The sequence below is a fragment of the Staurois parvus genome, unplaced genomic scaffold (assembly GCF_062004578.1).
Source record: "Staurois parvus isolate SC_StPar_1 unplaced genomic scaffold, SC_StPar_1.0 ptg000014l, whole genome shotgun sequence".
In the NCBI taxonomy this organism is placed as follows: Eukaryota; Metazoa; Chordata; class Amphibia; order Anura; family Ranidae; genus Staurois; species Staurois parvus.
Window position 1 is genome coordinate 14,329,094 of NW_028317810.1, and position 26,585 is coordinate 14,355,678.

Genomic DNA, 26,585 nt, shown 5'->3' on the forward strand with positions numbered 1-26,585 from the left:
GCATGAGTGATGTCATCACGGCTCGACCAGTCAAACAGCCGCTGCCCACTTACCCAGGAGCAAAACCAGGTGAAGATGGAGCCCCGGGGAGCGGTGACAGCACTCCGCTGGAGGGCTTCGTTTTCAGGTAAGTCTTTCATAGTGTGCTAGTATGCGATGCATACTAGCAAATTATGGTCTTAACCTGTAGGGAGAAGATTCATTAGATTTATTTTTTACAGTTTTCTACCGCTTTAAGTTAATAAACAAAATAAAGTGAATTTCTAAGGTACAATTTTTAGGGAATAAAATAAAAATAACCTAAATATAGGTCTAGTACATGCACTGTATGTAAAATTGAAGAACTAACCATGTCCAGTAGACACACTTCTGGAGAATACGTAGCAGCAAAGCTCAATACATACTGGTTAAGAAATCCTCACACATGGCTACAAATGAATATTTTCAGGATATGTGAAAGAAGTAAGCAACTCATGTCTTTGAAAGTGTTTAGGAGAAAAGCGGTAAACTGAGAAGTTAGGTCTTGAGTATTGTTAACTGTTAATAACTGTAGAAAACAATATATCAACCTTAGTCTTAGATATTGGGTCTTAGATTAAGCCACAGAAAGTCTGATATACCATGGATAGCCCTCCTTATACACTTTTCACAAGCTTTTCATCTCCCTTTCTCCCCTAAGCATTCATTACTGGATAATCAACACCCATCATCTTCTGCCTGTCCATCCTGCATCAAACAGGGCCCCCTCACCTCCTCTCTCATGTTTTAGTATGTTTGTACTGTACTACATAAATTGTTTGCCTTTTATCTATAAATAATAATAATATAGAATTTTATATGCTGCACTGCAGGAGAGAGTTGGTGATCCTGGAATACAAACGTGGTGAATGCATGAAGGAACTCCAAGAACTAGAGCTGGAACTCGAATCTATACGGCAGCAATGTTCCAGCACACACAGCAGTCAGATAACAAGCTTTCAGTATGAGGTACAGTCTTAAAATAAAGAAAAAGAATATTCTCGCTGTTATTCTATATGACTTAATATGACGCAAATGAAGTCTTCCTAATACTTGAATCACAAATTGTTATTGCATTTCTGCCAACAAGATCGCCTCTTTAACTACGGAACGGGAGGAGTTAAAAGCCCGCATAAGGCACATGGAGGGCAGCATTTCATTTATGGAGCGCCAGGAACTGGAACGACAGCTCAGCAACACCAAATCAGAACTGTTCTCTGAGCAAAGGACAGCCAGAGCCAAGACAGAGAAACTACAAGAGGTGAGGTCATAGAATCAGCAGATAGGCTTCAGAACAGATATTATACAGATCCTAACAGTGCTTTTATGAGCAGACTGTACGTACTAAGACAGTTATACCAACCATACTAATTTTAGATATCACTTAAAGCAGAACTTCACCCTAACTTCCTCTAATATTTTTGGCACTTTTTAATTTGGGGAGAGTGGGTACCTATTTCTGGCAGGTAGTAGCAGTAGTTTGCCCTCTGCTCGCAACTTCCTGGGACACATCACATGTCCCAGGAAGCTGCTGGTCCATTCACATGTCCCAGGAAGCTGCTGGTCCATTCACAAAGCGCAGTGCAACTCACGCATGCACAATGGGAAGCTGGCTGTGAAGCTGCAGGGAGTAATAGCCGACTTCCCACATCCAAGATGGCGGTGCTGGGGACCTGAAGACCAGCCAACCAAAGAATTGGCTTCGGTGAGGACAGCGCTGGATTCCTGGACAGGTGATGTGTCCTTTTATTAAAAGTCACCAGTGACAGTATTTGTAGCTGCTGACTTTTAATCTTTTTGTACCGGCTGAAAAACCACTTATAAATGTTTTATATACAGTACATATAATTTATAATGGCTCAGCACTGGCTCTGTTAGGTTGCTAATATGTAATTGGTGTATGCTGATCTTGTTAATAAGCTGTAAGTGCCATTTAATAAAGTGCTTGTCTCTGTAATATCACAATTACAGATTAGCTGTTTCTGATACCTGCAGATAAACAGTAATAATGTTTAGTGCTTGGCTGTAGGACACTTGTGTTGGATAGGACCTAAGCCATTAGCATCAGTGGACTTTGAAATATGTATTGGGAATATCCACTGAATCCTGTTCTAAATCTTTTTTTGATCTCAATTGATTTGCAGAATTTAGAGGAGTCACAGTGTAGACTGGAAGAAACAAGGGCAGAGTGTGCAGAAAAGCAGGAAAAAAATAAGCAGTTAAAATCCCAACTCCGTGAACTGGAAAAGAAGTATGAGACCCAGACACAGGTATGACCATAAGAGGTAATCTGATATTGTGTATATTTTATATCAATTCAACTGGGAGCTGCAGTTATGCATCTTGGAAATGGCAGTTTGTGGGCTCATTCAGTGAAGCATTGTAAAGGGCAATAAGAAAGAGCACTGTGTAGAAATTCATAGTAACCAAATTGACTTCAGTTTATTGTATGCTAACACAAGTTTCTGCATTTTGCATATTACCACTGCTTGATAAGCATGTTGGTGAATCAGAATCAGTTCTAGATGACTTTACTAAACCACACCAAATAACACCAAGATTGTAATGTAACAAAGTGTATCTAAACCCAAGTACACTTTGTATTTTGTTGCAGTTTATCAATTCTTAGATGTGGGGACTACATTAGTCTTCATTTTCTAGGCCAAGTACATGTTCTTATAACAAAGATAAAAAACAATCAGTGCAATCAAAAAATCAATAAAACCAATAATATTGCAAGCTGAACACTCAAGGTAAAATCCACAGCACCTATTCAATAATAAAACATAGAGTGCAACTCAATGATCCAAAACATTATATGTAAATATGATATTATTCCAGAACTATTATATGACTTTGTGGTTCCCTGGAACCCTGGTTGAGAAACCCTAGTCTAAATGTTGTGCTCTTCATACCAGGTTTTGCATCTATGTTTAGATAACATTGGTTAGTAAATGGCAGTCCAGCTATATCTTTCAGTTTTAGAAAGCTCATGATATACATATTTTAGACTAGGTCACTTATTTAGTTATTTTTATTGTACTTTATGGCATTAGGCAATATTTTTGCTTGGTATTATCTGTCATGTTTATGAGATATGAATTGCAGCCACTGTTCCTTGTATGCCAGTGCAGTTTGTCCATGTTTGCCTTGTTAGGCTGTCATTAGTTTTTGACATTGTTTCCCCTTGTGGTACCTGTTGTCCAGTATAGAGTAGACAGGAAAGAAACAGAGATCTCCACAGCAGAGACTGAGCAATGAAAGCTTCTGAATAGCATTGAATTGGATTTGGGGCTTCAGATTTGTTAAAATTTAATTTGTGATCTATGTAAAATGCTCAACTTCTTTCCAGGGGCGGACTGACAACTCATGGGGCCCCCAGGCAAAAGGGGATCATGGGGCCCCTGTGTCCTCACCCACACTAAAACCACACCCAAAAAAGCCTATGAAAAAGGTACCAGGGGCATCTCCTGGGGCCCCCTACTGACTCTGGGCCCTCTGGCTGTGCCCGAGTTCCCATATGGTCAGTCCGCCCCTGCTTCTTTCATTATTTAAGATTCAATTCAGTTTGTAATTTACAGGAGGTACCATAGCTTTCTGCCAGCATTGACCTATAGCTATTCTAACTGCTAGAAATAGATTTGGGATTAGATCAATGCAGCATTGATTTGATCAAATCTCGTGTAAGATACAAGTCTGTGTATATAGTCTTCCTTTATGGGAGTGCTTAAAGTAATACTAAAGCTTCTTTTAAAAAATAATAAAATAACAAACATGTATATACTTACCTGCTCTGTGCAGAGATTTTTCACACAGCTGCCCTGATCCTCTTCTTTTGGGTCCCCAGCCAGCGCTCTGACTCCTCCCCCTTGAGCAGTGCCCCCAGAGAAAGCTGCTTGCCCTGGGGGCACCACTAGGGGCTCGCTCCTGAGCAGCTGCTCTGTGTGTCCATAAGACACAAGGACACAGAGGCACGGCTAGACTCTGCCCCCTGCTCTCTCCTCATTGGTTCACTGGCTGCAATTGACAGCAACCAATGAAGAGGAAGAGTACCTATACAGTCGAGACTATTATGAACATCGCTCGATCGGAGGGGGCTCAGGTAAGGATTGGAGGGGGCTGGGGGGCCTCTGCATACAGAAGGTTTTTTACCTTCATGCATAGAATGCATAAAGTTAAAAAATCACGAGCCTTTAGAACCACTTTAAATTTCTTCAACTTATGGTACATGCATCTTCAACTGATCTTTCATAATTTGCATATGCATTTATTGGATATTATTATTATTATTTTTTATAGTTAGGTTTCACTTTGCCACCAGTGTAGAGAGTAAATCATCATAATACAGCTAAATAAGGTTCTTTAAAATTGACACAATAAGAAACAAATCTCCATTGAACTGATTTACTATTAACATATACACTATGGGGTTTATTTACTAAAGCTGGAGAGTCCAAAATCAGACTCCCTTCTGCATAGAAACCAATCAGCTTCTAACCTCAGCTTGTTCAATGAAGCTTTGGCAATGAAACCTGGAAGCTGATTGGTTTCTATGCAGAAGTGAGTCTGATTTTGGACTCTCCAGCTTTAGTAAATAAACCCCTATATGTCTAAACAGTTGTTGACAACTGATTATGATACCTGCGGTACATGGCCAAAAGTATGTGAACATTCCTCCAAATTGAGTTCAGGTATTTCCAGTGAAGAGCACTGTTAATTCTAGTGTATAGAAGTATATTTTAGACAAACATGTGCTTCCAGCCTCATGGCAACTGTTTGTGGAGGGTCCTTTTCAGTTCCATCATGACTGTGACCTTGTGCAAAAAGCCAGGTCCATAAAGACATGGTTTAATATGTTTGGTTTGAAGGAACCTAAGTGGCCTGCATAGAGCCTTGTCTTCAACCTTATTTGACACCTTTGGGGTGATTTTGTATGATTTAGAATTTCAAGACAGGTCTTCACTTCCTACATCAGTACCTCACCTTACAGATGGTCTTTTGAGTGAATGGACACAAACTCTCATGGACACACTCCAAAATCCTGCAAAAAGCCTTACCGAAAGAATCAAAATGTGCATAGTCAATAGAAAGAGCCAACTCCCTCAGTGCCTATGATTTTCCAATGGAATGTGCAGTGACCCCTCCTATAGGTATGGTGGTCAGGTGCCCACAAAGCTTTGGCCAAATAGTGTAATAGGTTAAATATCCTTTCATAACAATGCTATTCATGCTGCAAAATTTTTCAACTGTACAGATTCAAGAGGAAGAAGCTATAAAACAGCAAGAAGCATTTACTCAACAGATTGATGACCTAAGTATCCAGGTCAGAGATCAGAGCACAAGAATAGCTTCTCTTGAAAAGATTCTCTCTGAAAAGGAGCTGGATCTGCTGAAGCAGAGAGATGTCATATCATCCATGAAGACTGAAAAAGAAACCCAGGCACTGGCTGCTGAAGCATTAAAGGAGGAGCATGGCAAGCATATTGCTGAACTGCAGATCCAGCATCTACAGGATAGGGTAATGCTTAGCTAAAAAAAGAAAATTATAGTGGCCTGGTATACACTCACAGGCTACTTTATTAGGTACACCTTGCTAATGCTAAGAAAATATCCCCCACACCATTACACCACCACCAGCCTGAATCGTTGATACAAGGTAGGATGGATCCATGCTTTCTTGTCTTTTACACCAAATTTTGACCCTACCATCTAAATGTTGCAGCTGAAATCGAATGCTCATTCTCCACTGACCTCTGACATCAGCAAGGCATTTTTGTCCACACAACTGCCGCTCACTTGATATTTTCTCTTTTTCGGACCATTCCCTGTAAACCCTAGATATGGTTGTGCGTGAAAATACCAATAGATCAGCAGTTTGTGAAATATTCACACCAGCCCATCTGGCACCAACAACCATGCCACATTCAGAGTTACTTAAATTCCCTTTCTTCCCCATTTTGATGCTCGGCTTAAATTTCAGCAAGTCATCTTCACCACGTCTACATGCCTAAATGCATTGAGTTACTGCAGTGTAAATTGGCTGATGAGCAGTTTGTGATACCAAGCAATTGAACAGGTGTACCTAACAAAGTGGCCGTTGAGTGTATTTGTGTGTGTATGTGTGTGTGGGGGGCAGGTTTAAAATGTTTTTAAACTGCCAATTGAGATATATATATATATATACGCACGCACGCACGCACGCACACACACACACACACACACACACACACATATGTTGTACATAAAATCTAAAAATAAACATTTAATACAAGGTGGACCCATAACACTGGATTCACAGACCACTAGGGGTTCTCTTATGGGAGAGGCCTGCACTGGCTGTTTACCTTCCAACTCTCTTTACAAATGAAACTCCCTTTGACCTGGCTATACAACATAGGTAAGAAGAGGGAGAGTAAACCTGTCCATACAGTTGTCAAAATATGCTGATCAGGGGCTGCAGCCACTGATCAAGAAGAACACTTGATCCACTATGTCGTTACTTGCATGTCCCTTTAACAAAAGTTGTTGAAACAGTTAATGTTTGTCAAGCAGGTATGGCCACATGCTAATCAAAATGTGTCTGTTTTTAATCCTGTATGGTAAGTTTAAGTAATTCAGCTATCAGTAAATTTTAGATTAGTAACTAAGCCCAGTAACAAAGAATGCAGGCTTTTTTCAGCAAACCATGTAAAACAAATATCTCTAATGGAGCCCTACATAACAATAAAAACCCAACTGGGTTCCTAAACTAGTACCACTATCTATATGCAAAACAAATAAAACGTTGTTTAAACTTGTATTTTGATTTTAACCATAATAGATATAGAAAATATATAAAATACTACACTCACGCTAAAGCAGAATGTGGTAGGAAAGTAGATTTTCTATGTTCAAGTCAGCAGAAGATACAGTGGGGGTTATTTGCTAAAGCTGGATAGAACAAAATCTGGTGCAGCTGTGCATGCTAGCCAATCAGCTTCCAGGTTTTATTGCCATAATTTAATTGAACAAGCTGAAGTCAGAAGCTGATTGGCTACCATGCAGCACTGCACCAGATTTTGAGTGCTCCAGTATTGGTAAATCTACCCCACGGTGTCATCACTTAACAGACATCAAGTCAAGTACTTGCTTTGTGACTTTTAGGTTAGCAGTCACAGCAATGCAGCTAGAGAATAAATACTTTTACACCTTTTTTCTTCTTATCTTATCTGTCTTATGTTGTTTTGACTATACCAGATACTAGAAAAGGTGCAAGTGGTTCCTTTCTACATGCTTTGTGTTGTTATGATACAAATTCTCTAAAATGTTGATTGGCTTGCTTTCATCATTTTATTACACTTCATAGTACACAAAACATAATATAAAGCTTTTTTTTCACTTATTCAGGAGGTACACATTGTAAAACTGAAGGAGGAAATGCAAAATCAAAAACAGAAAGAGTTCCAACAGGTAAGTCACTGGTTTAAAATAATTCTACTTGCATATCTTCCAGTTACAGATCGAGGATGCAACTACAAATCATGTGGTTCCAATAGAAAAATGTTGATTTCCCCCCCCCCGGTGACCTCTCCCTGTAGCTCTTGGCAGTATGTATTGTACAACAAACAATAAAAATAACTATCACGATATTTTATATTATAACATAATTGTTAATAGTCCTGCACACAGATACTAAACAGGGGGGGGATTTATAACTTACGGCGAACCTGATGACTCCTCCTGTGCATCTGACTATATATGTTGGCTATTTTTTCTAAAGTCCTGTCTGTCACCTTGGTAAAGGGAATCTGAGTATCCCTGAAACATTAGTGAAACATTGTCTTCTCTTCTCTCCCAGTAAATTCACTTAAGGGGACTTTATAATGTGCTGGCCATTTTTGACAATCTCTGTTGTATGTAGGACTACAAAGAGTTAGCGTTGGATGGATTTCTAGCAATGACTATATGTCCTGTCCTGATTACTGTGACACTCTGAGGTCTTTTCCTGTACAAACAGCCCCATGTCATTCTAATATAAATGCTGTGTCTTAATTCACTTGCTGAATTCTGGAAATCTCTGTTCCCTCCATGGCTTCCCATAGTCCAAAAATAGACTGGTGGACATCCATTTTTCTTTCTTCTCTGGAAACTGCTTCCCACTCATAGTGGACTTTTGTCTCATGTTACTCCCTTATTCTGAAACTTCCTTTCAGATGCCATCAGGTATTCACCAATTCTTTAAGAACGCTCTTAAACTTCATCACTTCTCCCACCACCCTATTTTTCTGATATTTGCTATCACTTCACAAACACATCCCCTGTCGTCACATATCATATGTCTGTCTATTGTAGAATGCAGCTCTTTTGACCAAGGTTCCTTTTCTAGTGTTCTGTTTATTTGTGTATGCTTTAATATTATTAGGTAAAGTCCTGAATGTCTTGCTGTGTTCAGTGCTGCAATGTATAAATTAATGATAAAATTAATACCAGTAATAATTTTAATTTAGGGTATATGGATTGTAGGTTTTATGTTCCTTTTTTCTCCTGTTTGGGAGGTGGCAAGCTGTGGTGACCTGTTCTACTCATGCTGCTGAAAAATGTCAGTTCTCCCTGCTGTTTTGGCTGCTACTTGTCAGCAGGACCGGTGCTTCCACTAGGCAAACTAGGCAGCCGCCTAGGGCGCACTGATGAATGTATATCAGGGTAGTGCGGCGCTATGCATAACTCATAAAAAATATCAAACCAGTATAATGTTATACATAACTCTTAAAATGGGATTGCAGGAAATGAACGCATAAGTAGATAATAATGGTGGGCTATACGAACACCAGCCCCCACTCACTAAACTAATGACAAACACAAATATGACACACTCACCCTTCTTGATCCTCAACTGAGGGATCATAAATCAGTGCAGAAAAGTGTGTGTATCCCTTTAGGGCAGTGGTTCTCAACCTTTCTAATGCCGCGACCCCTTAATACAGTTCCTCATGTTGTGGTGACCCCCAACCATAAAATTATTTTCGTTGCTACTTCATAACTGTAATTTTGCAGTGGGAGGAGTAGTGCCACGTCATTGGTGTCAGTGGGAGGAATAGTGTCCCATCACTGATGTCAATGGGAGGAATAGTGCCCCATCATTGGTATCAGTGGTAGGAATAGTGCCCCATCATTGGTGTCAGTGGTAGGAATAGTGCCCCATCATTGGTGTCAGTGGCAGGAATAGTGCCCCATCATTGGTGTCAGTGGGAGGAATAGTGCCCCATCATTGGTGTCAGTGGGAGGAATAGTGCTCCATCATCGTGTCAGTGGGAGGAATAGTGCCCCATCATTGGTATCAGTGGGAGGAATAGTGCCCCAGCATTGGTGTCAGTGGGGGGAATAGTGCCCCATCATTGGTGTCAGTGGGGGGAATAGTTCCCCATCATTGGTATCAGTGGGAGGAATAGTGCCCCATCATTGGTGTCCGTGGGAGGAATAGTGCCCCATCATTGGTGTCAGTGGGAGGAATAGTGCCCCATCATTGGTGTCAGTGGGAGGAATAGTGCCCCATCATTGGTGTCAGTGGGAGGAATAGTGCCCCATCATTGGTGTCAGTGGGAGGAATAGTGCCCCATCATTGGTGTCAGTGGGGAGAATAGTGCCCCATCATTGGTGTCAGTGGGGAGAATAGTGCCCCATCATAGGTGTCAGTGGGGGGAATAGTGCCCCATCATTGGTGCCAGTGGGGGGAATAGTGCCCCATCATTGGTGTCAGTGGGGGGAATAGTGCCCCATCATTGGTGCCAGTGGGGGGAATAGTGCCCCATCATTGGTGCCAGTGGGAGGAATAGTGCCCCATCATTGGTGCCAGTGGGAGGAATAGTGCCCCCATCATTGGTGCCAGAGGGAGGAATAGTGCCCCATCATTGGTGTCAGTGGGAGGAATAGTGCCCCATCATTGGTGTCAGTGGGAGGAATAGTGCCCCAACATTGGTTTCAGTGGGAGGAATAGTGCCCCAACATTGGTTTCAGTGGGAGGAATAGTGCCCCAACATTGGTTTCAGTGGGAGGAATAGTGCCCCAACATTGGTTTCAGTGGGAGGAATAGTGCCCCAACATTGGTATCAGGGGGAGGAATAGTGCCCCAACATTGGTGTCAGTGGGAGGAATAGTGCCCCATCATTGGTATTAGTGACACCAATGATTGGGCACTATTCCTCCCACTGACACCAATGATACTTACCTTGCTGACCCCTGCTCCAGCCTGGGCTCGTTCGCTCCCTCCCTCTCCCATGGTACAGACACTTACCGGTCAGCTGTCTTCCTTCTCCGGCCGTTCTGCTCCTCTTCACTCGCTCGATCTTCGCGGTGCTGCTCGACGACTCCTCTCCAAGCTCCACCTCCTCGCCGGTGATTGGCCGCCTGTGTGCCTCTCCTGAGCTACAGTTCCGGCGGCCAATCACCAACGAGGATTGATCCCGGGGGTGTGTCCAGATGACTGGGGTGGCATGTCATCCCGCCCACACCTGGAGACAGATAGAGGAGCGGTGTCTCGGTTCCTAAGACCATCGGAAATATGTGTTTTCCGATGGTCTTAGACGACCCCTGTGAAAGCGTCGTTCGACCCCAAAAGGGGTCGCGACCCACAGGTTGAGAACCGCTGCTTTAGGGGATGAAGTAATAACACAGTGAGCCATGCCAAACACTGCAAAACAATACTGCAGCACTCCACTCCTAATTGCACATGGATGCTGTAGTAAAAAATGTCCACATAAATGCCACAACTTCACACACACAAGCAAGTGATATTCTCATGCTTGTGCTGATAACGTGCCAATCCTTAGTAGCTGGAGTGCCCCCTCACCTTCCTGTCCAGGCCCCACAGGACCAATGAGCCTTATGAATCACTCAAACAATCCTCCCAGGTCAAGGTGGTCTTCTTAGTAATGGTGGTGGTACTCTCTCCTCCTTCTACTGGTTTTGCCTCCAGCCACTAGTGACACTGCTGTATATAGTGCTCTCCATAAACGGCCCCAGTAGTAAGACAGAGAATGGCCAATATAGTGTGAAACTGTTTTATTGATCACTTCTAGATAAATACAAAATGTCCACTCACATTTTGACAGTCACAGTCAGGCCCTCACACCACATTATAGGTGTACTGCATGGGTATGAACAAACAAGTGCACCAAATGGCGCTCGTGCCGGAAGTGACATCACCGCGTACCGGAAGCTCCTCCTACTTGCGTACCTACGCGTTACGTCACGGTCTGTCACGTGACTTCATCAGGATATATCAGGGCGCACTGCCACCTAGGGGTGCCTGGGCACAACAGTGGCTGACACTTTCTCTGTGTGGAATGCCGCCATGTCATGAATGATCTTTCAGCTGAGAGGAGGGGCGTCAGAGAGGAGGAAGAAAGGACAGAGGAAGATGCCGGGTGTCTGAGACCAGTGTAACAGCTGAGCTGCTGCTCCTTCCAGTGATCCTCTCAGACTCAGTCCCTTACTGCAAGCTGGCTGGCGGCTGCTGATCACTGTGGAGTTCCAGCCCTTCTCTTCCCTTTCATCAGTGGAGGTGGAGCTGTGCTTGCGGATGAAGGTAATGTCTGACTCTAATGTCTCATGTCTGTGTGAGTGTGACCCTCACACAGGGTCCTGGCTGACCAGACATCCATCACATATGCAATGTGTCAGTGAGTGATGACATCATCATGATCCCACAGCTTGCTCTTCTAGTGCCTGCTGATCTGTGTCCATGGTGGTGGTGTGTTGTGTCGGATCTGTCACTGTTTGGGATCGCTCAGTTCAGCTGCTTACTGTCACATCGTTTTATCTCCCCCCATTGCCTGGGGAGTTCTACCCTGGGATCTGTCAGAGTGTGAATCCATCATCCTCCACTCACTGCAACTGTCACCCTGCCACTGTCAGCCACAGATACAGTCCATCTGTGACACTGATTTTGTCTTTAATATTGGTGCTGGTAGCATCTTATGGCACTTATTTTTGCAAATTAAAAGAAATTTAGCAGTTTCAAGTTTTGTTGATTTAATAGTTTCTACTGTTTTTAAAAACTTTTATTTTTTTTTTTGGGGGGGGGCGCAAGTAGCTGGTCTTGCCTAGGGTGCAAATATGTCTAGCTTCCATTCTCTGCATGCTGCATTTTTTAATTAGTTCCATAGAAGTTTATAAAAATCTCCCAGAGCAGAGTGCAGAAACTGGAAGTATATAAACAGCAACTGAACAGTGTGGGAGAAATACATTTGCTGCAGTGGACCTAGCAAAAGACTCTAATGGGGTTAAACTTTGTGTATACCCAAAACTTCTTTTAGTTTTGTCTAAAATGGGGAAAACTCAGAACCCCTGTCAGGTTTGCTGCTAACAGGTCTTCATTAGATTCATCTCGCTTTCTGTTCTGGAGACAATATTTTACTAGACAGGAAATGAGGGACACATGCACTGGGGAAACAGCAATAAAAAGCTGACAGGGGCTGTAGCATTCTGTAGCATTCCCACATTGTGTTGCTGTTAGAGAGATTTCCCCTCACTTCCTGCCCTGAGCACAAATTTTTACCAGACAGGAAGTAAAGAAATCTCTCCAACAAAGCCTCTCATGGCAGTAAAGCCAGATAGGAATTCAAATCTTTCCCTTTAAAAAAGAATGGCTAGAGATAATTTTTAAAGGATAAGTTCACCTTTTGTAACATGTTATACTGACAGTAAGGGTGTAACATATAACATCTAGGAATGGACTGGCCCCCCACTCCCAATACCTGTTGTGACAGCTATCGGGGAATCTTCTCCTCTCCCCCAGCTACTGTCACAGTTTTTAAAAACACACAGCCATGCGGGGCTCCACCCACTCAGCCACATCTCTCATTCACAGTATTATGTGAATCAGAAGACTACAAGTTCCAGCATTCCAGCAGCTGTTGGCTTGTAGTTCTCAATGAACTACCACAGCACTGTGAAGCACCATGGTAGTTCATTGAGCCTTCCTGTTAGTAAATATCTGCTTACCTGTACAAGGTGTTCGGGCACACAGATACACTGACAGTTCTGCAGGAGAACTGCAAGGCACCAGCGATCTGCTGATTGCTGCTGCAATGTTTTAGAGGTTCCGGAAACAAAAAATAAATGAACTTTTTTTTACCTGCAAAAAAATGTGCATTTATTCTTTTTTTTTAAAAGGTGAACTTATCCTTTAAGTATAGCTTTCTCATCACACCTAAGCCTTCCAAAGCAGCAACTTCCTGGAGGTATTCTTCCATCAAGTGCCTGGTAATGATTGCTAGAACAGAATAGTTTCATACTATAAAACATAGTTGATCAATTGCTTATCTGACAAAAAGGCCTTTTTGCTAAGGCAACATGCAAGATTTGTCTAACCTTCTATTGTGGACTTGACCCCTCTTCTATTGCATTGCCCCTTTTTAGTTTACAGAAGGGATGGAGCAAGTCAAAGCGAAAGCTCTTCAAGATCAAGCAGAATCTCTGAAAAAGGAAATGAATAAAGTAGCAAATTCTCTGGAGGTAATGCACAGAAATTAATTGAATGATATCATATGAAAAGACTAGATCATACTTTGGTCTATTTCACCTCTGACCTGTCATTCTATCAGCAGAAATAAAATACAGTATACTCATTAGATGAAGGTAAGATACTCTTGACAAGCTCATACACTGTTTAGTCCATATAACAAAAGTCATAGAAAAAAAAACTATGAACTCTGTCACTGGGTTTATTTTTTTTTTTTCTTGGCTGAGCAATATAGAATCAATCAAAATGTCCAACTGAACAAACTTTTCTTCAGTTGCCAATGATAAATGTGGCATTAACAAGCAGAGAGCTGGGTCAAAAAGCAGCCCATTCCTTTAAGAGGTTTGTCAGATTTCTAAATCCGATAGCCAAGGGATGTGAGTAGTTTTACAATCCTGCACCTCTCCTTCCTTGCTTCCCTCTTAAGAGGAAGCTATTAGAAGATAGATCCTTAAAGGTTGCAACTTTTTTGTGTTGGTTCTGCACTGCTTCCCAAGATCAACTGAGTACAGGTAGATTCCTGCCATACTATTTATATGCAGAGCCCTCTACCCAAGATTCCCCACACTGCAGAGGCAGAGCTTGGTACTTGTTAAATTGTTACAACAGTAAAATCAGTCTGTATATGCAGTAAAGCATGCTTGTTATACTCACTGTGGAACCTAAGGGGTTAATCCTCTGCATTGTGTAAAAAGGCTGTTTGTTCCTGATTGCTCTGTTCTTCTCCTTGTTTAAGTGACCGCCTCTTACGGAAGGCATTTTGCACATGCTCAGTTTTGTGTGTATTGCTAGAAAGGTTTTTTTTTTTTCTTGGGAGAGTGCATGTGATCAGCACAAAGCCAATCAGCACTGGTCAGACAGAGGTAAGGGGTTTTGCATCCCCCTAGTGCAGAAAGAAAACTCCTCTTACAAGCTTTAGCTAGTGCTGGGCTGAAAACGGATAGAAGACACAAGACTGCTCTAACTTCTGATGAGAAAAGGTATTTAGCAGTTTATATTTACTAAAATAATTGCACTTCCATGTTCTGTGTACTGTGGGAGACCAGATATAGTGAATGCAGGGTCCTGGGTTTAGTAACACTTTAACTATCTATGGTACACTTGACCCACTGCTCTAAGGACCTCTAATGACTACTTACTGTAGGTCCATGCACTCCCTTTTCTCACTACAGGATTCCAAACCCTACCTATGGTGACATCTAGTGGGCAATTTGGGGAACTACACTGAACACCTCCATGCCCCTACCATATCTACCTGATTTTGATTTGGTATCAGCCTCCAGAAGTCCCTTGTACAGCAGAGCTCAGACTAGGGAAGGAATAAGCAGCATAAAGAGAGACAATCACTTGTGCTGCAATGTTAAGAAGAAACATGCTGAAGGGAAAAGAGAGCAGAGTGACAGAGATATTTAGATCATCAGTCTGCAGATTCTTCTTTCAGTGTGTGGTTACAAACTGGGGGCAGGACAAGACCTGTAAGTGTTACTGAACTACAGCAGAGAAAAATCAGGTCTCTTGCACTGCCGGACAGAGCTGTGGTGTACAGTAGAGCTGTGCAAATCTCAAGACTGGATGGACATAAATACAAATCCTTTGGCTGGCAAAACAGCTCCCATATATGTATTTCATCTGTGTATTTAGCTGCATGCCTGAAGTCCAGCTTTAAAACTCAACATTAGTAACAAAAAGATCTGAGTTAAGATTGCTTTAAAGGTAAAGTAATTTTTGTGGGCTTAAAATAACAAACATGTTGTACTCACCTGCTATGTGCAATGGTATTGCACAGAGTGTCCCAGATCCTCCTCTTCTCAGGTCCCCCACTGGCAATCCTGGGTTTTACTCTTCTTCATGTGTTCCCAGATCAACACTCCCGAACTGTGTGTCTATGGAGCGGTGCCCTCCACTTCCTACTCACTAAATTTGATTGACAGCAGCAGGAGCCAATGGCTCCTGCTACTGCTGAAGTCCTGTGGGAAGAGGAAGAGAGGGGAGAAAAGATGCAGCCGTTCACAGCGCTGGATCCATTCTCACTCTCTTCCCCTTCACACAAGGAAGAGGGAGAACATGGAAATAAAAATAATATTTTTACCTTAATGCAAGGAATGCATTAAACTAAAAAACATTTTTAGCTTTAGTATCACTTTAACGTTCAAAATGTAAAGTGCTACACATTAGTACCTGTCTTGCTGGGCTCTTTGGGAATATACAGTATGTTCATATTTCAGATGAAGGATAAAGAAATTACAAAACTGAAGGATGCTCTCAAGTCACAGAAGGATACAATGAAAAAGCTGGCTGTAGAATTAAAACAAGAAGCAAGAGAGTTGGTAAGGGATATATTTTTACACTTTACCACCTATCACAACTAATACTCTACACAACAACATGTTGCGTTGGTTTTGTCTTACTATTTCTTGTCAATCAGGTGCACAATACACTGCTGAGGGAGCAGAAGAAGTGGGAGAATGAAAAGAGAGATGCACTTCAGATACAGAGACACACATTGGAGGAAGAGAAGCTAAGAGACTTAGCAGATTTGAGAGAAGCTTTGGAAAGGGAGCGAAGGACATCTATGGCACTGGAGAAGAAATCTGCTGACCTCCAAAATGTAAGACATTAGGATAATACAGATCTCAGGATGATGACAGCACAATTGTGATTAGGGTTCCATTCTAAGCATGCCACAAACAAGCATGTTTACAAAATGACAAATGCGCAAAAGCTCAATGCTCAAAAATGAGGCAGAAACTTCTTAGGCATTTTGTTGCTCCTAGGGCAGCCCATTGAAATGAAAGGACTATCGGTGTAGCATGAAAAAATGCATTTTCATGTGACATGGAGATGTGAATGCAGCCTTAAATGTATCTCAGCCAAAACATTTTTTTCTTGCTAACCTAGGGTAGTCCTGTCTGCGTTTTTACTGTTTTCTGGTGCACTTTCAGGAAGATTTTACCTCAGTTACCATCCCAGTGACATGGTTTCACCAGACAGCAAGCGAAAAAGAAAATTTCCAATGTCAAAACAGACAGGGATAAACATGTTTCTTTTAGAGTAGGGGAAGGCTAGAATACTCAGAACTGTATTGTTGTACGTATATTTCTGTATCAGATTTTCCCTCATTTCCTACCCGGGGAAAGCATCATCCATGATGTATGTGAGAGAAAATCTTTGTAACAGAGCCTTGGACAGCTGTACACATCCAATAGGGATTCTAACCTTTTACCATTCTATGAAAACTAAGCAGCTTCCTTGAGGCATGCTGTAAAAGACTCACCAAAAAGTATCATTGAGTTTATTCTCACCTCATAACAAACAAGGTTTGCCGATCATACCTAATAAGAACCCAACTTCATTCTGTAAGAAACCCTTTCCAGATACTTCTAAATTGGATATGATAGTTATTGCAGTAGCAGTTGGCATTATTGTTTATTTTTTTAGTACTCAGGTATATGAGAAGCCTTTTTCATGTCTCCCATGCTTTCTGCAGGGCTGCCTTTGTTGACTTTTCATTTTGCAAACGTTAGTCATGATGGCCATCTAGTTTCTATGTTTTGAAACACTAGCTGACAATAAATATGCAGATGATTCTCACCTTCTTCTGACTTTCCTGATCAGCATACTTGTTCCAGGTTAGTAAGGCAGGCCATTATGCATACATTATGCAATTCCCTCATCAACAGTCTGGGCTGATGGAGGAACCCCTCCCGCTGTGCTATTGTATTCTGGAGGTTTTCCAGCCATCAGAATACAATGATCATCATCGGCAGCTATAGCTGCCAGTAGTGTTCGAACAAAATAAACCCAACAGGCTGGTTGTACTGAAGTCAATCTATTGAGATTTATTATCTGCATATTTGTTGTGGGTTACAGTTGCAAGAAAAAGTATGTGAACCCCTTGGAATTACGTGGAGTTTTGCATGAATTGGACATAAAATGTGCTCTGAACGTCATCCAAGTCACAACAATAGAAGAACACAGTCTGCTGAACATAATACTACACAAACATTAGATGCTGCCATGGTTTAATTGCACATAACATGTAAACATTCACAGTGCAGGGAGGAAAACGTATGTGAACCTTTGGACTTAATAACTGGTTGACCCTCCTTTGGCAGCAATAACCTCAACCAAACGTTTCCTGTAGTTGCAGATCAGACCTGCACAATGAACTGGAGTACTTTTGGACCACTCCACAAAACTGTTTCAGTGTAGCAATATTCTTGGGATGTCTGGTGTGAATCGCTCTCTTAAGGTCATGCCACAGCATTTCAATCGGGTTGAGGTCAGGACTCTGACTGGGCCACTCCAGAAGGCGTATTCTGTGCTGTTGCAGCCATTGTTTTGTTGAATTACTTGTATGCTTTGGGTCATTGTCCTGTTGCATCACCCATCCTCTGCGGAGCTTCAGTTGGCGGACAGATGGTCGTACGTTTTCCTGCAAAATGTCTTGATAAACTCTGGAATTCATTTTCCCATCAATGACAACAATCCGTCCAGGCCCTGAGTCAGCAAAGCAGCCCCAAACCATGATGCTCCCTCCGCCATGTTTTACAGTGGGGATGAGGTTTTGATGTTGGTGTGCTGTGCCTTTTTTTCTCCACACATAGTGTTGTGTGTTCTTCCCAAACAACTCAATCTTGGTTTCATCTGTCCACAGTATATTTTGCCAGTAGTGCTATGGAACATCCAGGTGCTCTTTTGCAAACTTCAAACGTGCTGCAATATTCTTTTTGGACAGCAATGGCTTCCTCCGTGGTGTCCTCCCATGTACTCCATTCTTGTTTAATGTTTTCCTTATTGTAGATGTGTCAACAAAAATGTTAGCATGTGCCAGAGATTTCTGTAGGTCTTTAGCTGACACTCTGGTATTCTTCTTTACCTCATGCAGCATTCTGCGCTGTGCTCTTGCAGTCATTTTTACAGGACGACCACGCCTAGGGAGAGTAACAACAGTGCTAAACTTTCTCCATTTGTAGACAGTCTGTCTTACCGTGGACACATGAACATCAAGGCTTTTGGAGATACTTTTGTAACCCTTTCCAGCTTCATGCAAGTCAGCAATTCTTGATCATAGGTCTTCTGAGAGCTCTTTTCTGTGAGGCATGGTTCACTTCAGACAGTGCTTCTTGAAACCAGTAAACCCAAAACAGGTGTGTGTTTTTTAAGGGCAGGACAGCTGTCAGCAACACATCCAATATCATCACACTGATTGGAGTCAAGGTTGGCTCACTCCTGGCTCCAATTAGCTCTGGGAGAAGTCATTAAGTTAGGGCCTCACATACTTTTTCCTCCCTGCACTGTGAATGTTTACATGTTATGTGCAATTAAACCATGGCAACATCTAATGTTTGTGTAGTATTATGTTCAGCAGACTGTGTTCTTCTATTGTTGTGACTTAGATGACATTCAGAGCACATTTTATGCCCAATTCATGCAAAACTCTACGTAATCCCAAGGGGTTCACATACTTTTTCTTGCAACTGTATGTCTCAGAGTATAGATGGAAAATCTTCAAGCAACACAACCAGTCTACTCATAGATGGATTAAAATTCCTGCTGAACCAGCTGAATTTTGTTCCATCAATGGCCAGCTAAACTAAAAAAATATTAAAGCCAGAAGGTCAGAAAAACAACAAGTCAACTAGCATTTCCTAAAGAAGGTCAACAATGGCAACCCACATAACTCTCAGTAAAAAGCCATGTTTAAACTAGCACTTGAATAGCCCAACCCACATCGCAAGTGTCAATACTTAAGAAATACGTTATTTAATTAATGATTGATCCAATGTAAATAGATGAAAGCACACTTGCTATAGATTTTCACTAGCAATCATCTGTATGTATGGTTGTTCTAAATATCTAAATAATAATGAATAAATATCTAAATACAAAATTAATTAAAAAAATGATGCTCATCTTACCTTTATTTTCTCCACTAATGGACTCATTTATAGTCCTTTAGAAATATATGTAGATAACTATAATTTCCTGTGTATATGCACTGTATTTAGAATATTCAACCTAATTTTATCGATAGATCATTCAGGAACATGAGATTCACCAGCGTTCTCTACAGCGTGAGAAGCAAGAAGCTCTGGATGAACTACGAGTGCTGCTGAAAGAGGAGAAACAAGAGGAGCTGAGGAGGCTGGAACAGGAGCTTACACAAGTATATCTACAATAAATGTAGCCTTTCAGCTAGGAGATCCTTTTATTTGCCTTTATTGGTCAAAGTCAATTAGCCATTCATGCGAACCTATAATGGAGCATTTGTGTTAATGAACAGATCATAATGTTGTAAAGCCCCATTAATCCAATATTTAATAAACATTTATTAGTTATAAATAAAGACCCAAGAGTTTAAAAGTATAGACAAGTGTCAACCTTACATACATTTGAGTAAAATATATGGACTGTTTTTTCAACCAAAAGGAAGGTAGACAAAAAAATAGTTCATGCTACAATCTGAATAGCCTCACTGTCCTTGCAGCAGAATGACACTTGGGAATGTTAAATTCTGTATCAAGCTGAGCTCAATTTCCTTTTACATGGCTGGCATCATGGGCAATGCTTGGATGCACAGATGCTATCATGTGCCTTACCATGCTGTTTAGATGTTCTCTATACTAAAAATCTGAGAATGTGTAGAGCGGTGAAAAATATCTGCAATACTTTTAGATCTGCTATATGTGAAGTATTCATATTCTTAAGAAATGTAGTTGATCGAGATACACTCTGTTGCGTAGGAAAAGGAGCGGGACATGGAACGTCTAAAACACAGACTGCAGGAAATGGAGAAAGAGCAACATGTACTAAGAGCAGAAAAGAATGAATCAGTTTTCAGAGAGAGAGAGGCACTGGCCCAGGCTGAGCGATCTGAGAGAGCCTTGGCCAGAGAGATCAGTACAGCATGTGAACGTATCCACTCTACTCCAGGGAGGTCTAAAATGCAGAGCCCATCACACAGCAGACACGGGTATGTGGCATTTCATATATTAATGACTATAAAAGACTAACTTAATCACAGTAATGGATGATATTTCTTACAGAAGTCCATCCCGTCTGTCCACCAACCAAGCAATGCAGGTGCTGCATAGTATAAGTGAGGAAACCAACCAGTTCATGCATGAGTTAAAGCAAGAAGTTGAGGCACAAAAGCGCACCGTCCTTCATGTGCAAAGAGAAAAGGTGGGAGAAATACTGCAGTAAACTCATTCTATACTGTATGTTCACAGTCTTATTGTTTTTTCGTTATTCAAAATATGTTAACTGTATCTTCAGTTAACACTCATTTACATCCACACTGATCTATATAGCCACGAAATCCCCACAAATTTGCTCTAGTATAGTAGAATTAGTGTACTTTTTTATGATGGATGGGTGGGAATTTGGATGGAAACTCATGGAAACAAAGATTCCTCCACTGGAACATGAGCTACTGAAGCAATTGTCCAGTACTGCCTTAAAGTATAATTAAAGGCAAAACGTTTTTTAGATTTGGATCAAGTGGTAAGGAGTTATTATTTCTTTGAGAGGTAGTGGTAGCAGGGAGCTGGACAGGGATTTTCACAGGTTATCAAAATGTGGACTAAATCATTACTTGATTATTTCAAGCTGACCACATCTTTGTGGTTGAATTGTGTTTGGCAGCCAACCACAAAGATGGGTACAACCCAGTAGAGGATGATACCCAGAATCGTGAAACCTAAGTATTATAGGTGTAAAAGTGAGCACCAAATGAAAAATCCTTCAAAGGCACAGGTGTCAAACTGGTGGCCCTCCAGCTGTTGCCAAACTACAAGTTCCAAGAGGCATTGCAAGATTGACAGTTACAAGCATGACTTCCAAAGGTAGAGGCATGATGGGACTTGTAGTTTCGCAACAGCTAGAGGTCCGCCAGTTTGACACCCCTGTTTCTAAGGCCAAAGTCTTTATTATTCAACCAGTTGAGACAGACAATATATTTTAGGGGCCACCTTCATCAAGGCAGGGTGAAATGGCAGAATGCTAAATGATCTCAAAGATACTCCTCCTTGATCTGCAGGCAGAGGATGTTATAAACAACAGTCAATGGAGGTGTTCACAGCAGAAGTGGCAGGGGCCCCCCTTCCGGAGTGCTGTACAAAGTAAAGACATAACATCATAACAGAAACAAATAAGTGAAACAGTAATCTGCTATATCAATGTGATATTTGTTTACAAACTAATAAATGCAATATTAACACAAATGTTTTTTTCTTTGACTTTTTGATCTTTAATATATTTTCCAGGAACGAGACCTGCAACAGTTAAAAGAACAGCTGCAATTAGAGAAGGAGAAAGCACTGGAACTGTTAAAGGAAAGACTAATACAGGTGATTATTGAATGCATAAATATCTGTAAAAAGTTACCTGTTGAAGACTTCAAAGAGATTCTACTACAGAGTTCTCTAGAAAAGGAATTGTGCTGATTATGCGTATACCATGCAACTCACTTCAGCTCCTACTTTGACAGCCCTGGAACAAACATATGTAATATGCACACGATCCCATTTATCTTCTTGTACTTGGTGTAGAAATTCCATTAGTCTACGGGCATTTTACCCAGTTATTAAAGGATAGTAGTCGTTTTCCTGATCATAAGCTTACTCCAAAGACAAAGCAGTGACACATGGATGAATGCCTAATTTGAAAAAACATGTAGCTTTCTCTCTAAATTATCTTCATGGTATAAGGCATATTTTTAAATAAATACTTTACAGGTTTTTTATGTCTCCCACAGTTATATTCCTGTGTTATATTTAAAAACATTAAGGGCTCGTTCACACTAGGCTGTTTTGCCAACGCTTGCAAAACGCCCCTATAGCGTTTGGCAAGCGTTGGTCCGGCATTGCGGAGCGTTTTTTAACGCTCGGCAAACGCTCCGCAAACGCCGCATGTGCGGTTTAGCGGCGGTTGCTAGGCGTTTGCCGAGCGTTAATAACGCCCCACAAACGCCTATAATGCAGTTTGAGTGGTGTTACCGCTCCGCAAACGCCCCGCAACCGCGTCGCAACCGCACCGCAAACGCCGGCCGGGCGTTTGCGGAGCGGCACCATAGACGAGAATAGGAGGCTTCAAAGCCTCCTGACTCGTCCAGAGGCGTCCGTTTTGCCGCGACGCAACGCGACGCAAACGCTCCCGTTAGAACAGCACCATGTGCTGTAATGTGCAGAATTGGCAGAGGCGTTTGGGAAGCGGTAAAAACGCTTCCCAAACGCCTCTCTGCCGCCTGCACACAAGGCTAGTGTGAACGTAGCCTTACTCTGTTGCTCCTCTCTCCCGACATGCTTAGCGTGGCCAGCATTAGGAACAAAATGCAGGTTTCCCAATGATTGTAAAACACAGCGGACAAAAAACAGATTATTTGAATATAAGCTTTAGGAGAAAAGCTTGTTTGCACATTCACAGATGTTTTATTTAACATGGGAATCTATCTTCAATGTATGCAAAACAACATAATCCCTTTCGAACAGGCAAATGAAAGGTCCTGCAAATGCCTTTAGTAGTCAGCAACACATTGGGGTTGATTTGCAAAAACTGGAGCTCTCAGAATCTGGTGCAGCTGTGCATGGTAGTCAACCAGCTTCTAATTTCAGTTTTTTCAATTAAGCTTTGACAATAAAACCTGGAAGCTGATTGGTTTATATACAGAGCTGCACCATATTTTGCACGCTCTAGTTTTAGTAAATCAACCCCATTTTCTATATTTTTGAAGAGTCCCTGAACCCAAATGCATGCTGCATACACTCTGTGACGTGTGTCCACAATCGAAGTTCTGGTATGCTGGCATCCAACAATGGAAAACAAGCGCTGAGCAGGGAGTGTATGGATAAACCACCCTATGCAGGGGCACTCCAATGCAAGAATATGTTTGCTGGATATGGAGTGCATTTTCAGACACTATTTGGCCTTTTTTTATTGGAGGATGATATTACTGTTGTATATGAAATGAAGACCATAACAGCATTCAGTCATTGCTTTGTTCTCTTCCATTCATAAACCCTGTTGTTTTGTGATAACCCTCTGTCTCAGGAGCACATAGAGGAAATCACCAATCTACAGAGAGATCAGCTCCGGGAGTCAGGTGGAGCTGAAAACCAATCCCTGCGGCAACAGCTCCGGGAGAAGGACAATGAGCTGAGAGCTATTCAAAGGAACATGGCCAAGTGGAAAGATGAGACTGCTACAAAACTTGCTCGGAAATTTGAAGAGGAGCTCAATGCTGAACTTGAAAAGTAAGTCAATAAATAAAAACTCTCCTTGACTGGATTCATAGTCGACTAGATATTGAAACAGCTATTGCAGTTAATTGGCAAGCTTCTGAAGTGTTCATTGTTAGCAAACAGAGTATTCAAAGGCAGCTGGCCAGCAGCTGCACACAGGACTTATTGTACAGGGTTTTCAGACACAGTCCAATCAAAACAAAGTGAAAATGAGAAGATGGATACAGATTTCCAATAGGTCAATTGAATTATCACTGGGTGCACTATGTTTGGATTGGCAGCACTCCACAAAACAGGGACACCCCTTAAATACAGGTGGAAACCCCAGAGTTGAGTTTCCATATATGTACAATCCAATTAGAATGCCAAACGAATATCCAAACTCTATTTTTTGTGGTCAGAACCAGTTTTATCATTAAAAAGTTTGGACTCCTGAATTTTTGTTTGATGCTCTTATTTGACAGTATATACTATCCAATCAAAGATCTGCTAGTGAAAAATCTGGATGTCTAGGGCTGGACCTCAGGATGTAACTTTTTATTCTACAGTGATATTTCATAAACATACATAAGTGTGGTGAAATAACCCTTCTCCTTTCTGTGTGAGTGCTCATTATCAGGCATTTTAAAGTCCAATAGTAGCCATTCTCAGGTATCTAATTATTTTTTTTCTCTTTCTCATTTGCTGCTGCTAGTATTTGGAATTTTGTATTTTAGTAGCTCTTTCTTCCTACAGATGCAAAGTGGACTTTCTAAGAGAAAGGTAACATGTGAAGTACTGTGGCTAAAACAATAGATATGCTACTTACTTACATACTGTGTGTCCACATAGACATTTACCTTTGGCATTTTAGAAGTTGAAGCAGACTTTGAATCAAAATACAAGGAACAACTGTTAAGCCCCCACCTCCAAAATGCTAGGTAAAAACAAATTTAAAAAAGGAAAACAAGGCACTTAGGCCCCAAAATCTGAAAATTCACTCCTACACAGTGCAGGGGCTCATTCTCATGGTATTTGGAATCAGGGCCAGAACATAGGGGATGAGGGGGTACCTGTTCAGGGTGCAGTGTTGATATATGGAGGGGGCACTGGGAGCTTGTCAGTGCCCCATTCTCCAGCTGACTGACAGGAGTGATACTGCCGTCACTCTTGTCATTCAGACAACTGGAGAATAGCGTATAGTGTAGGGGCCACCATAGCTGCTTGAGGGAGAATTTTGCCCTCTCTTCCCTCTAACAGCAGCATAATGTGGGTGTGAGAGAGAAGGCAGGACTGGTGCCCACTGAGAACACACCTCCTTCTCAGTATGGATATCCTCCAGAGAGTAAGGGACTGTCCTTTTTACTGTCTTCCCTTGTGACATGTCACGTGACCTGAGGGAGGAAGAAGCTGCTTTTATTCCTGGGCAGGTGCCATGCTGAGGAGGTCTACATTGTAAGTACACAAAGGGTTAGATGGAGCAAGTTAGCCCCACAGCTTCCCTCTCCCTCTTAAAGTCACCCTACCATCCTCAGAGCCACACAGGGCCTCCTAATTAAATGCACCCCACAGAGTCCCCATGTTCCTAGCTCCCCTCCTCCCTTCCTTCCACCACCAAATCAGTCCTCCTTTGACTGACTCTGCTGATGCAGAGGCATTTTTCCTTTCTATGATATGACCAATTCAGGGACATTTTTTACTTCTAGTGACACCACCAATGCAGCAACATTTTTCTTTCCTGTGAAACCACTGAAGCAGGGACATTTTCCTCCCATTGGCACCATCGATGCAGGGGAATTGTTTTCTTTAGTGTCACACCACTGATGCAGGGACATTTTTCTTCCAGTGATACTACTAAAACAGGGACACTTCTCTTTCCAATGTCACCACTGATGCAGGTACATTTTTCTTTCAGTGACACCTCCAATTTTTCCATTGACACCAGCAACACAGACGCCTTGTTCTCAAACAAATACCAGAAATTTTTTTTTCTGTGTCACTGTTAGCCCCATATTTTACTACAGGATAGAATGTGTACTGCTGTTAAATTTGGGGGGACAGTTTGGCATCTTTACCCTGAGCACTGGATGAAATTTTCTGGTGCTGTTTGGAATCCTTAGGTTTTCCAGGATCCTACAGTGAATCTGTATGATCTAGTTGGTGACTAAAAAAAGCAACAATAACAGCCGCTCTGATCTGTTTGAAACTAGCAAAAAGCTAGTAAAACAGGCTTTCGGGAAGTCCACTGCTCTGGGTGCAGGTCTCAAGAGCTTGTCTAGCTCAGTATAGAACGAGACTGCACTTCATGGAAATTTCACTTTTACATTGTGGATGTAGAGACAGTCCCTACCCCTAGGCCTAGCCCCTCTGACATGTGTCGCCCCTTCTAGGATTTAATCTTAGAGGTCCTATATACTGTATACTGTATATTTATAATTGGTGACTAGGTGAGCGGGCCAGAAGCCACGATCTAAGCTAAGCAACTTTTAATTGTAATCGTGTTTACTTGAAGAAGAGGGCTAAAATATAGCTGTTTCCTTGTATTTTTACACAAGCATGTACAGTAATTAAGATTATATGTGGAAAATGTCCTTGTGGATCCAATTTTATGGTTTCCATAAATAACATACTTATTTTATTCAAAACATCATTGCCATACATCTCATCTCAGTTTCACTAATATAATTCATATCCATGAGGCTGATAACGAGTTAAGGAGTATTACAGCATAAAAAACAAGATTTGCTCATTATTATATATCTTTGTAAAGCTTTCCAAAGGTGTTTAGACACTAGACTGCATAATTAAAGATATTTGGCTAAATAATTTTTGCAATCTAGGTC

General features: G+C 41.6%; 1 protein-coding gene across 1 annotated transcript in view; it reads left to right on the top strand.

Annotated features, from left to right (window-relative positions):
• The window catches only part of LOC149473545 (uncharacterized), an 84,650-nt gene that overhangs the window by 43,732 nt on the left and 14,333 nt on the right, over nucleotides 1-26,585 (top strand). Inside the window, exons 12-24 of the mRNA XM_089677582.1 lie at nucleotides 852-987; nucleotides 1,109-1,279; nucleotides 2,163-2,288; nucleotides 5,273-5,536; nucleotides 7,405-7,467; nucleotides 13,417-13,512; nucleotides 15,745-15,846; nucleotides 15,945-16,127; nucleotides 19,557-19,688; nucleotides 20,266-20,495; nucleotides 20,569-20,707; nucleotides 21,790-21,873; nucleotides 23,573-23,775. Coding sequence (XP_089533708.1) covers nucleotides 852-987; nucleotides 1,109-1,279; nucleotides 2,163-2,288; nucleotides 5,273-5,536; nucleotides 7,405-7,467; nucleotides 13,417-13,512; nucleotides 15,745-15,846; nucleotides 15,945-16,127; nucleotides 19,557-19,688; nucleotides 20,266-20,495; nucleotides 20,569-20,707; nucleotides 21,790-21,873; nucleotides 23,573-23,775 — 1,929 coding nt within the window. The remainder of the gene's footprint in view (nucleotides 1-851; nucleotides 988-1,108; nucleotides 1,280-2,162; nucleotides 2,289-5,272; nucleotides 5,537-7,404; nucleotides 7,468-13,416; nucleotides 13,513-15,744; nucleotides 15,847-15,944; nucleotides 16,128-19,556; nucleotides 19,689-20,265; nucleotides 20,496-20,568; nucleotides 20,708-21,789; nucleotides 21,874-23,572; nucleotides 23,776-26,585) is intronic.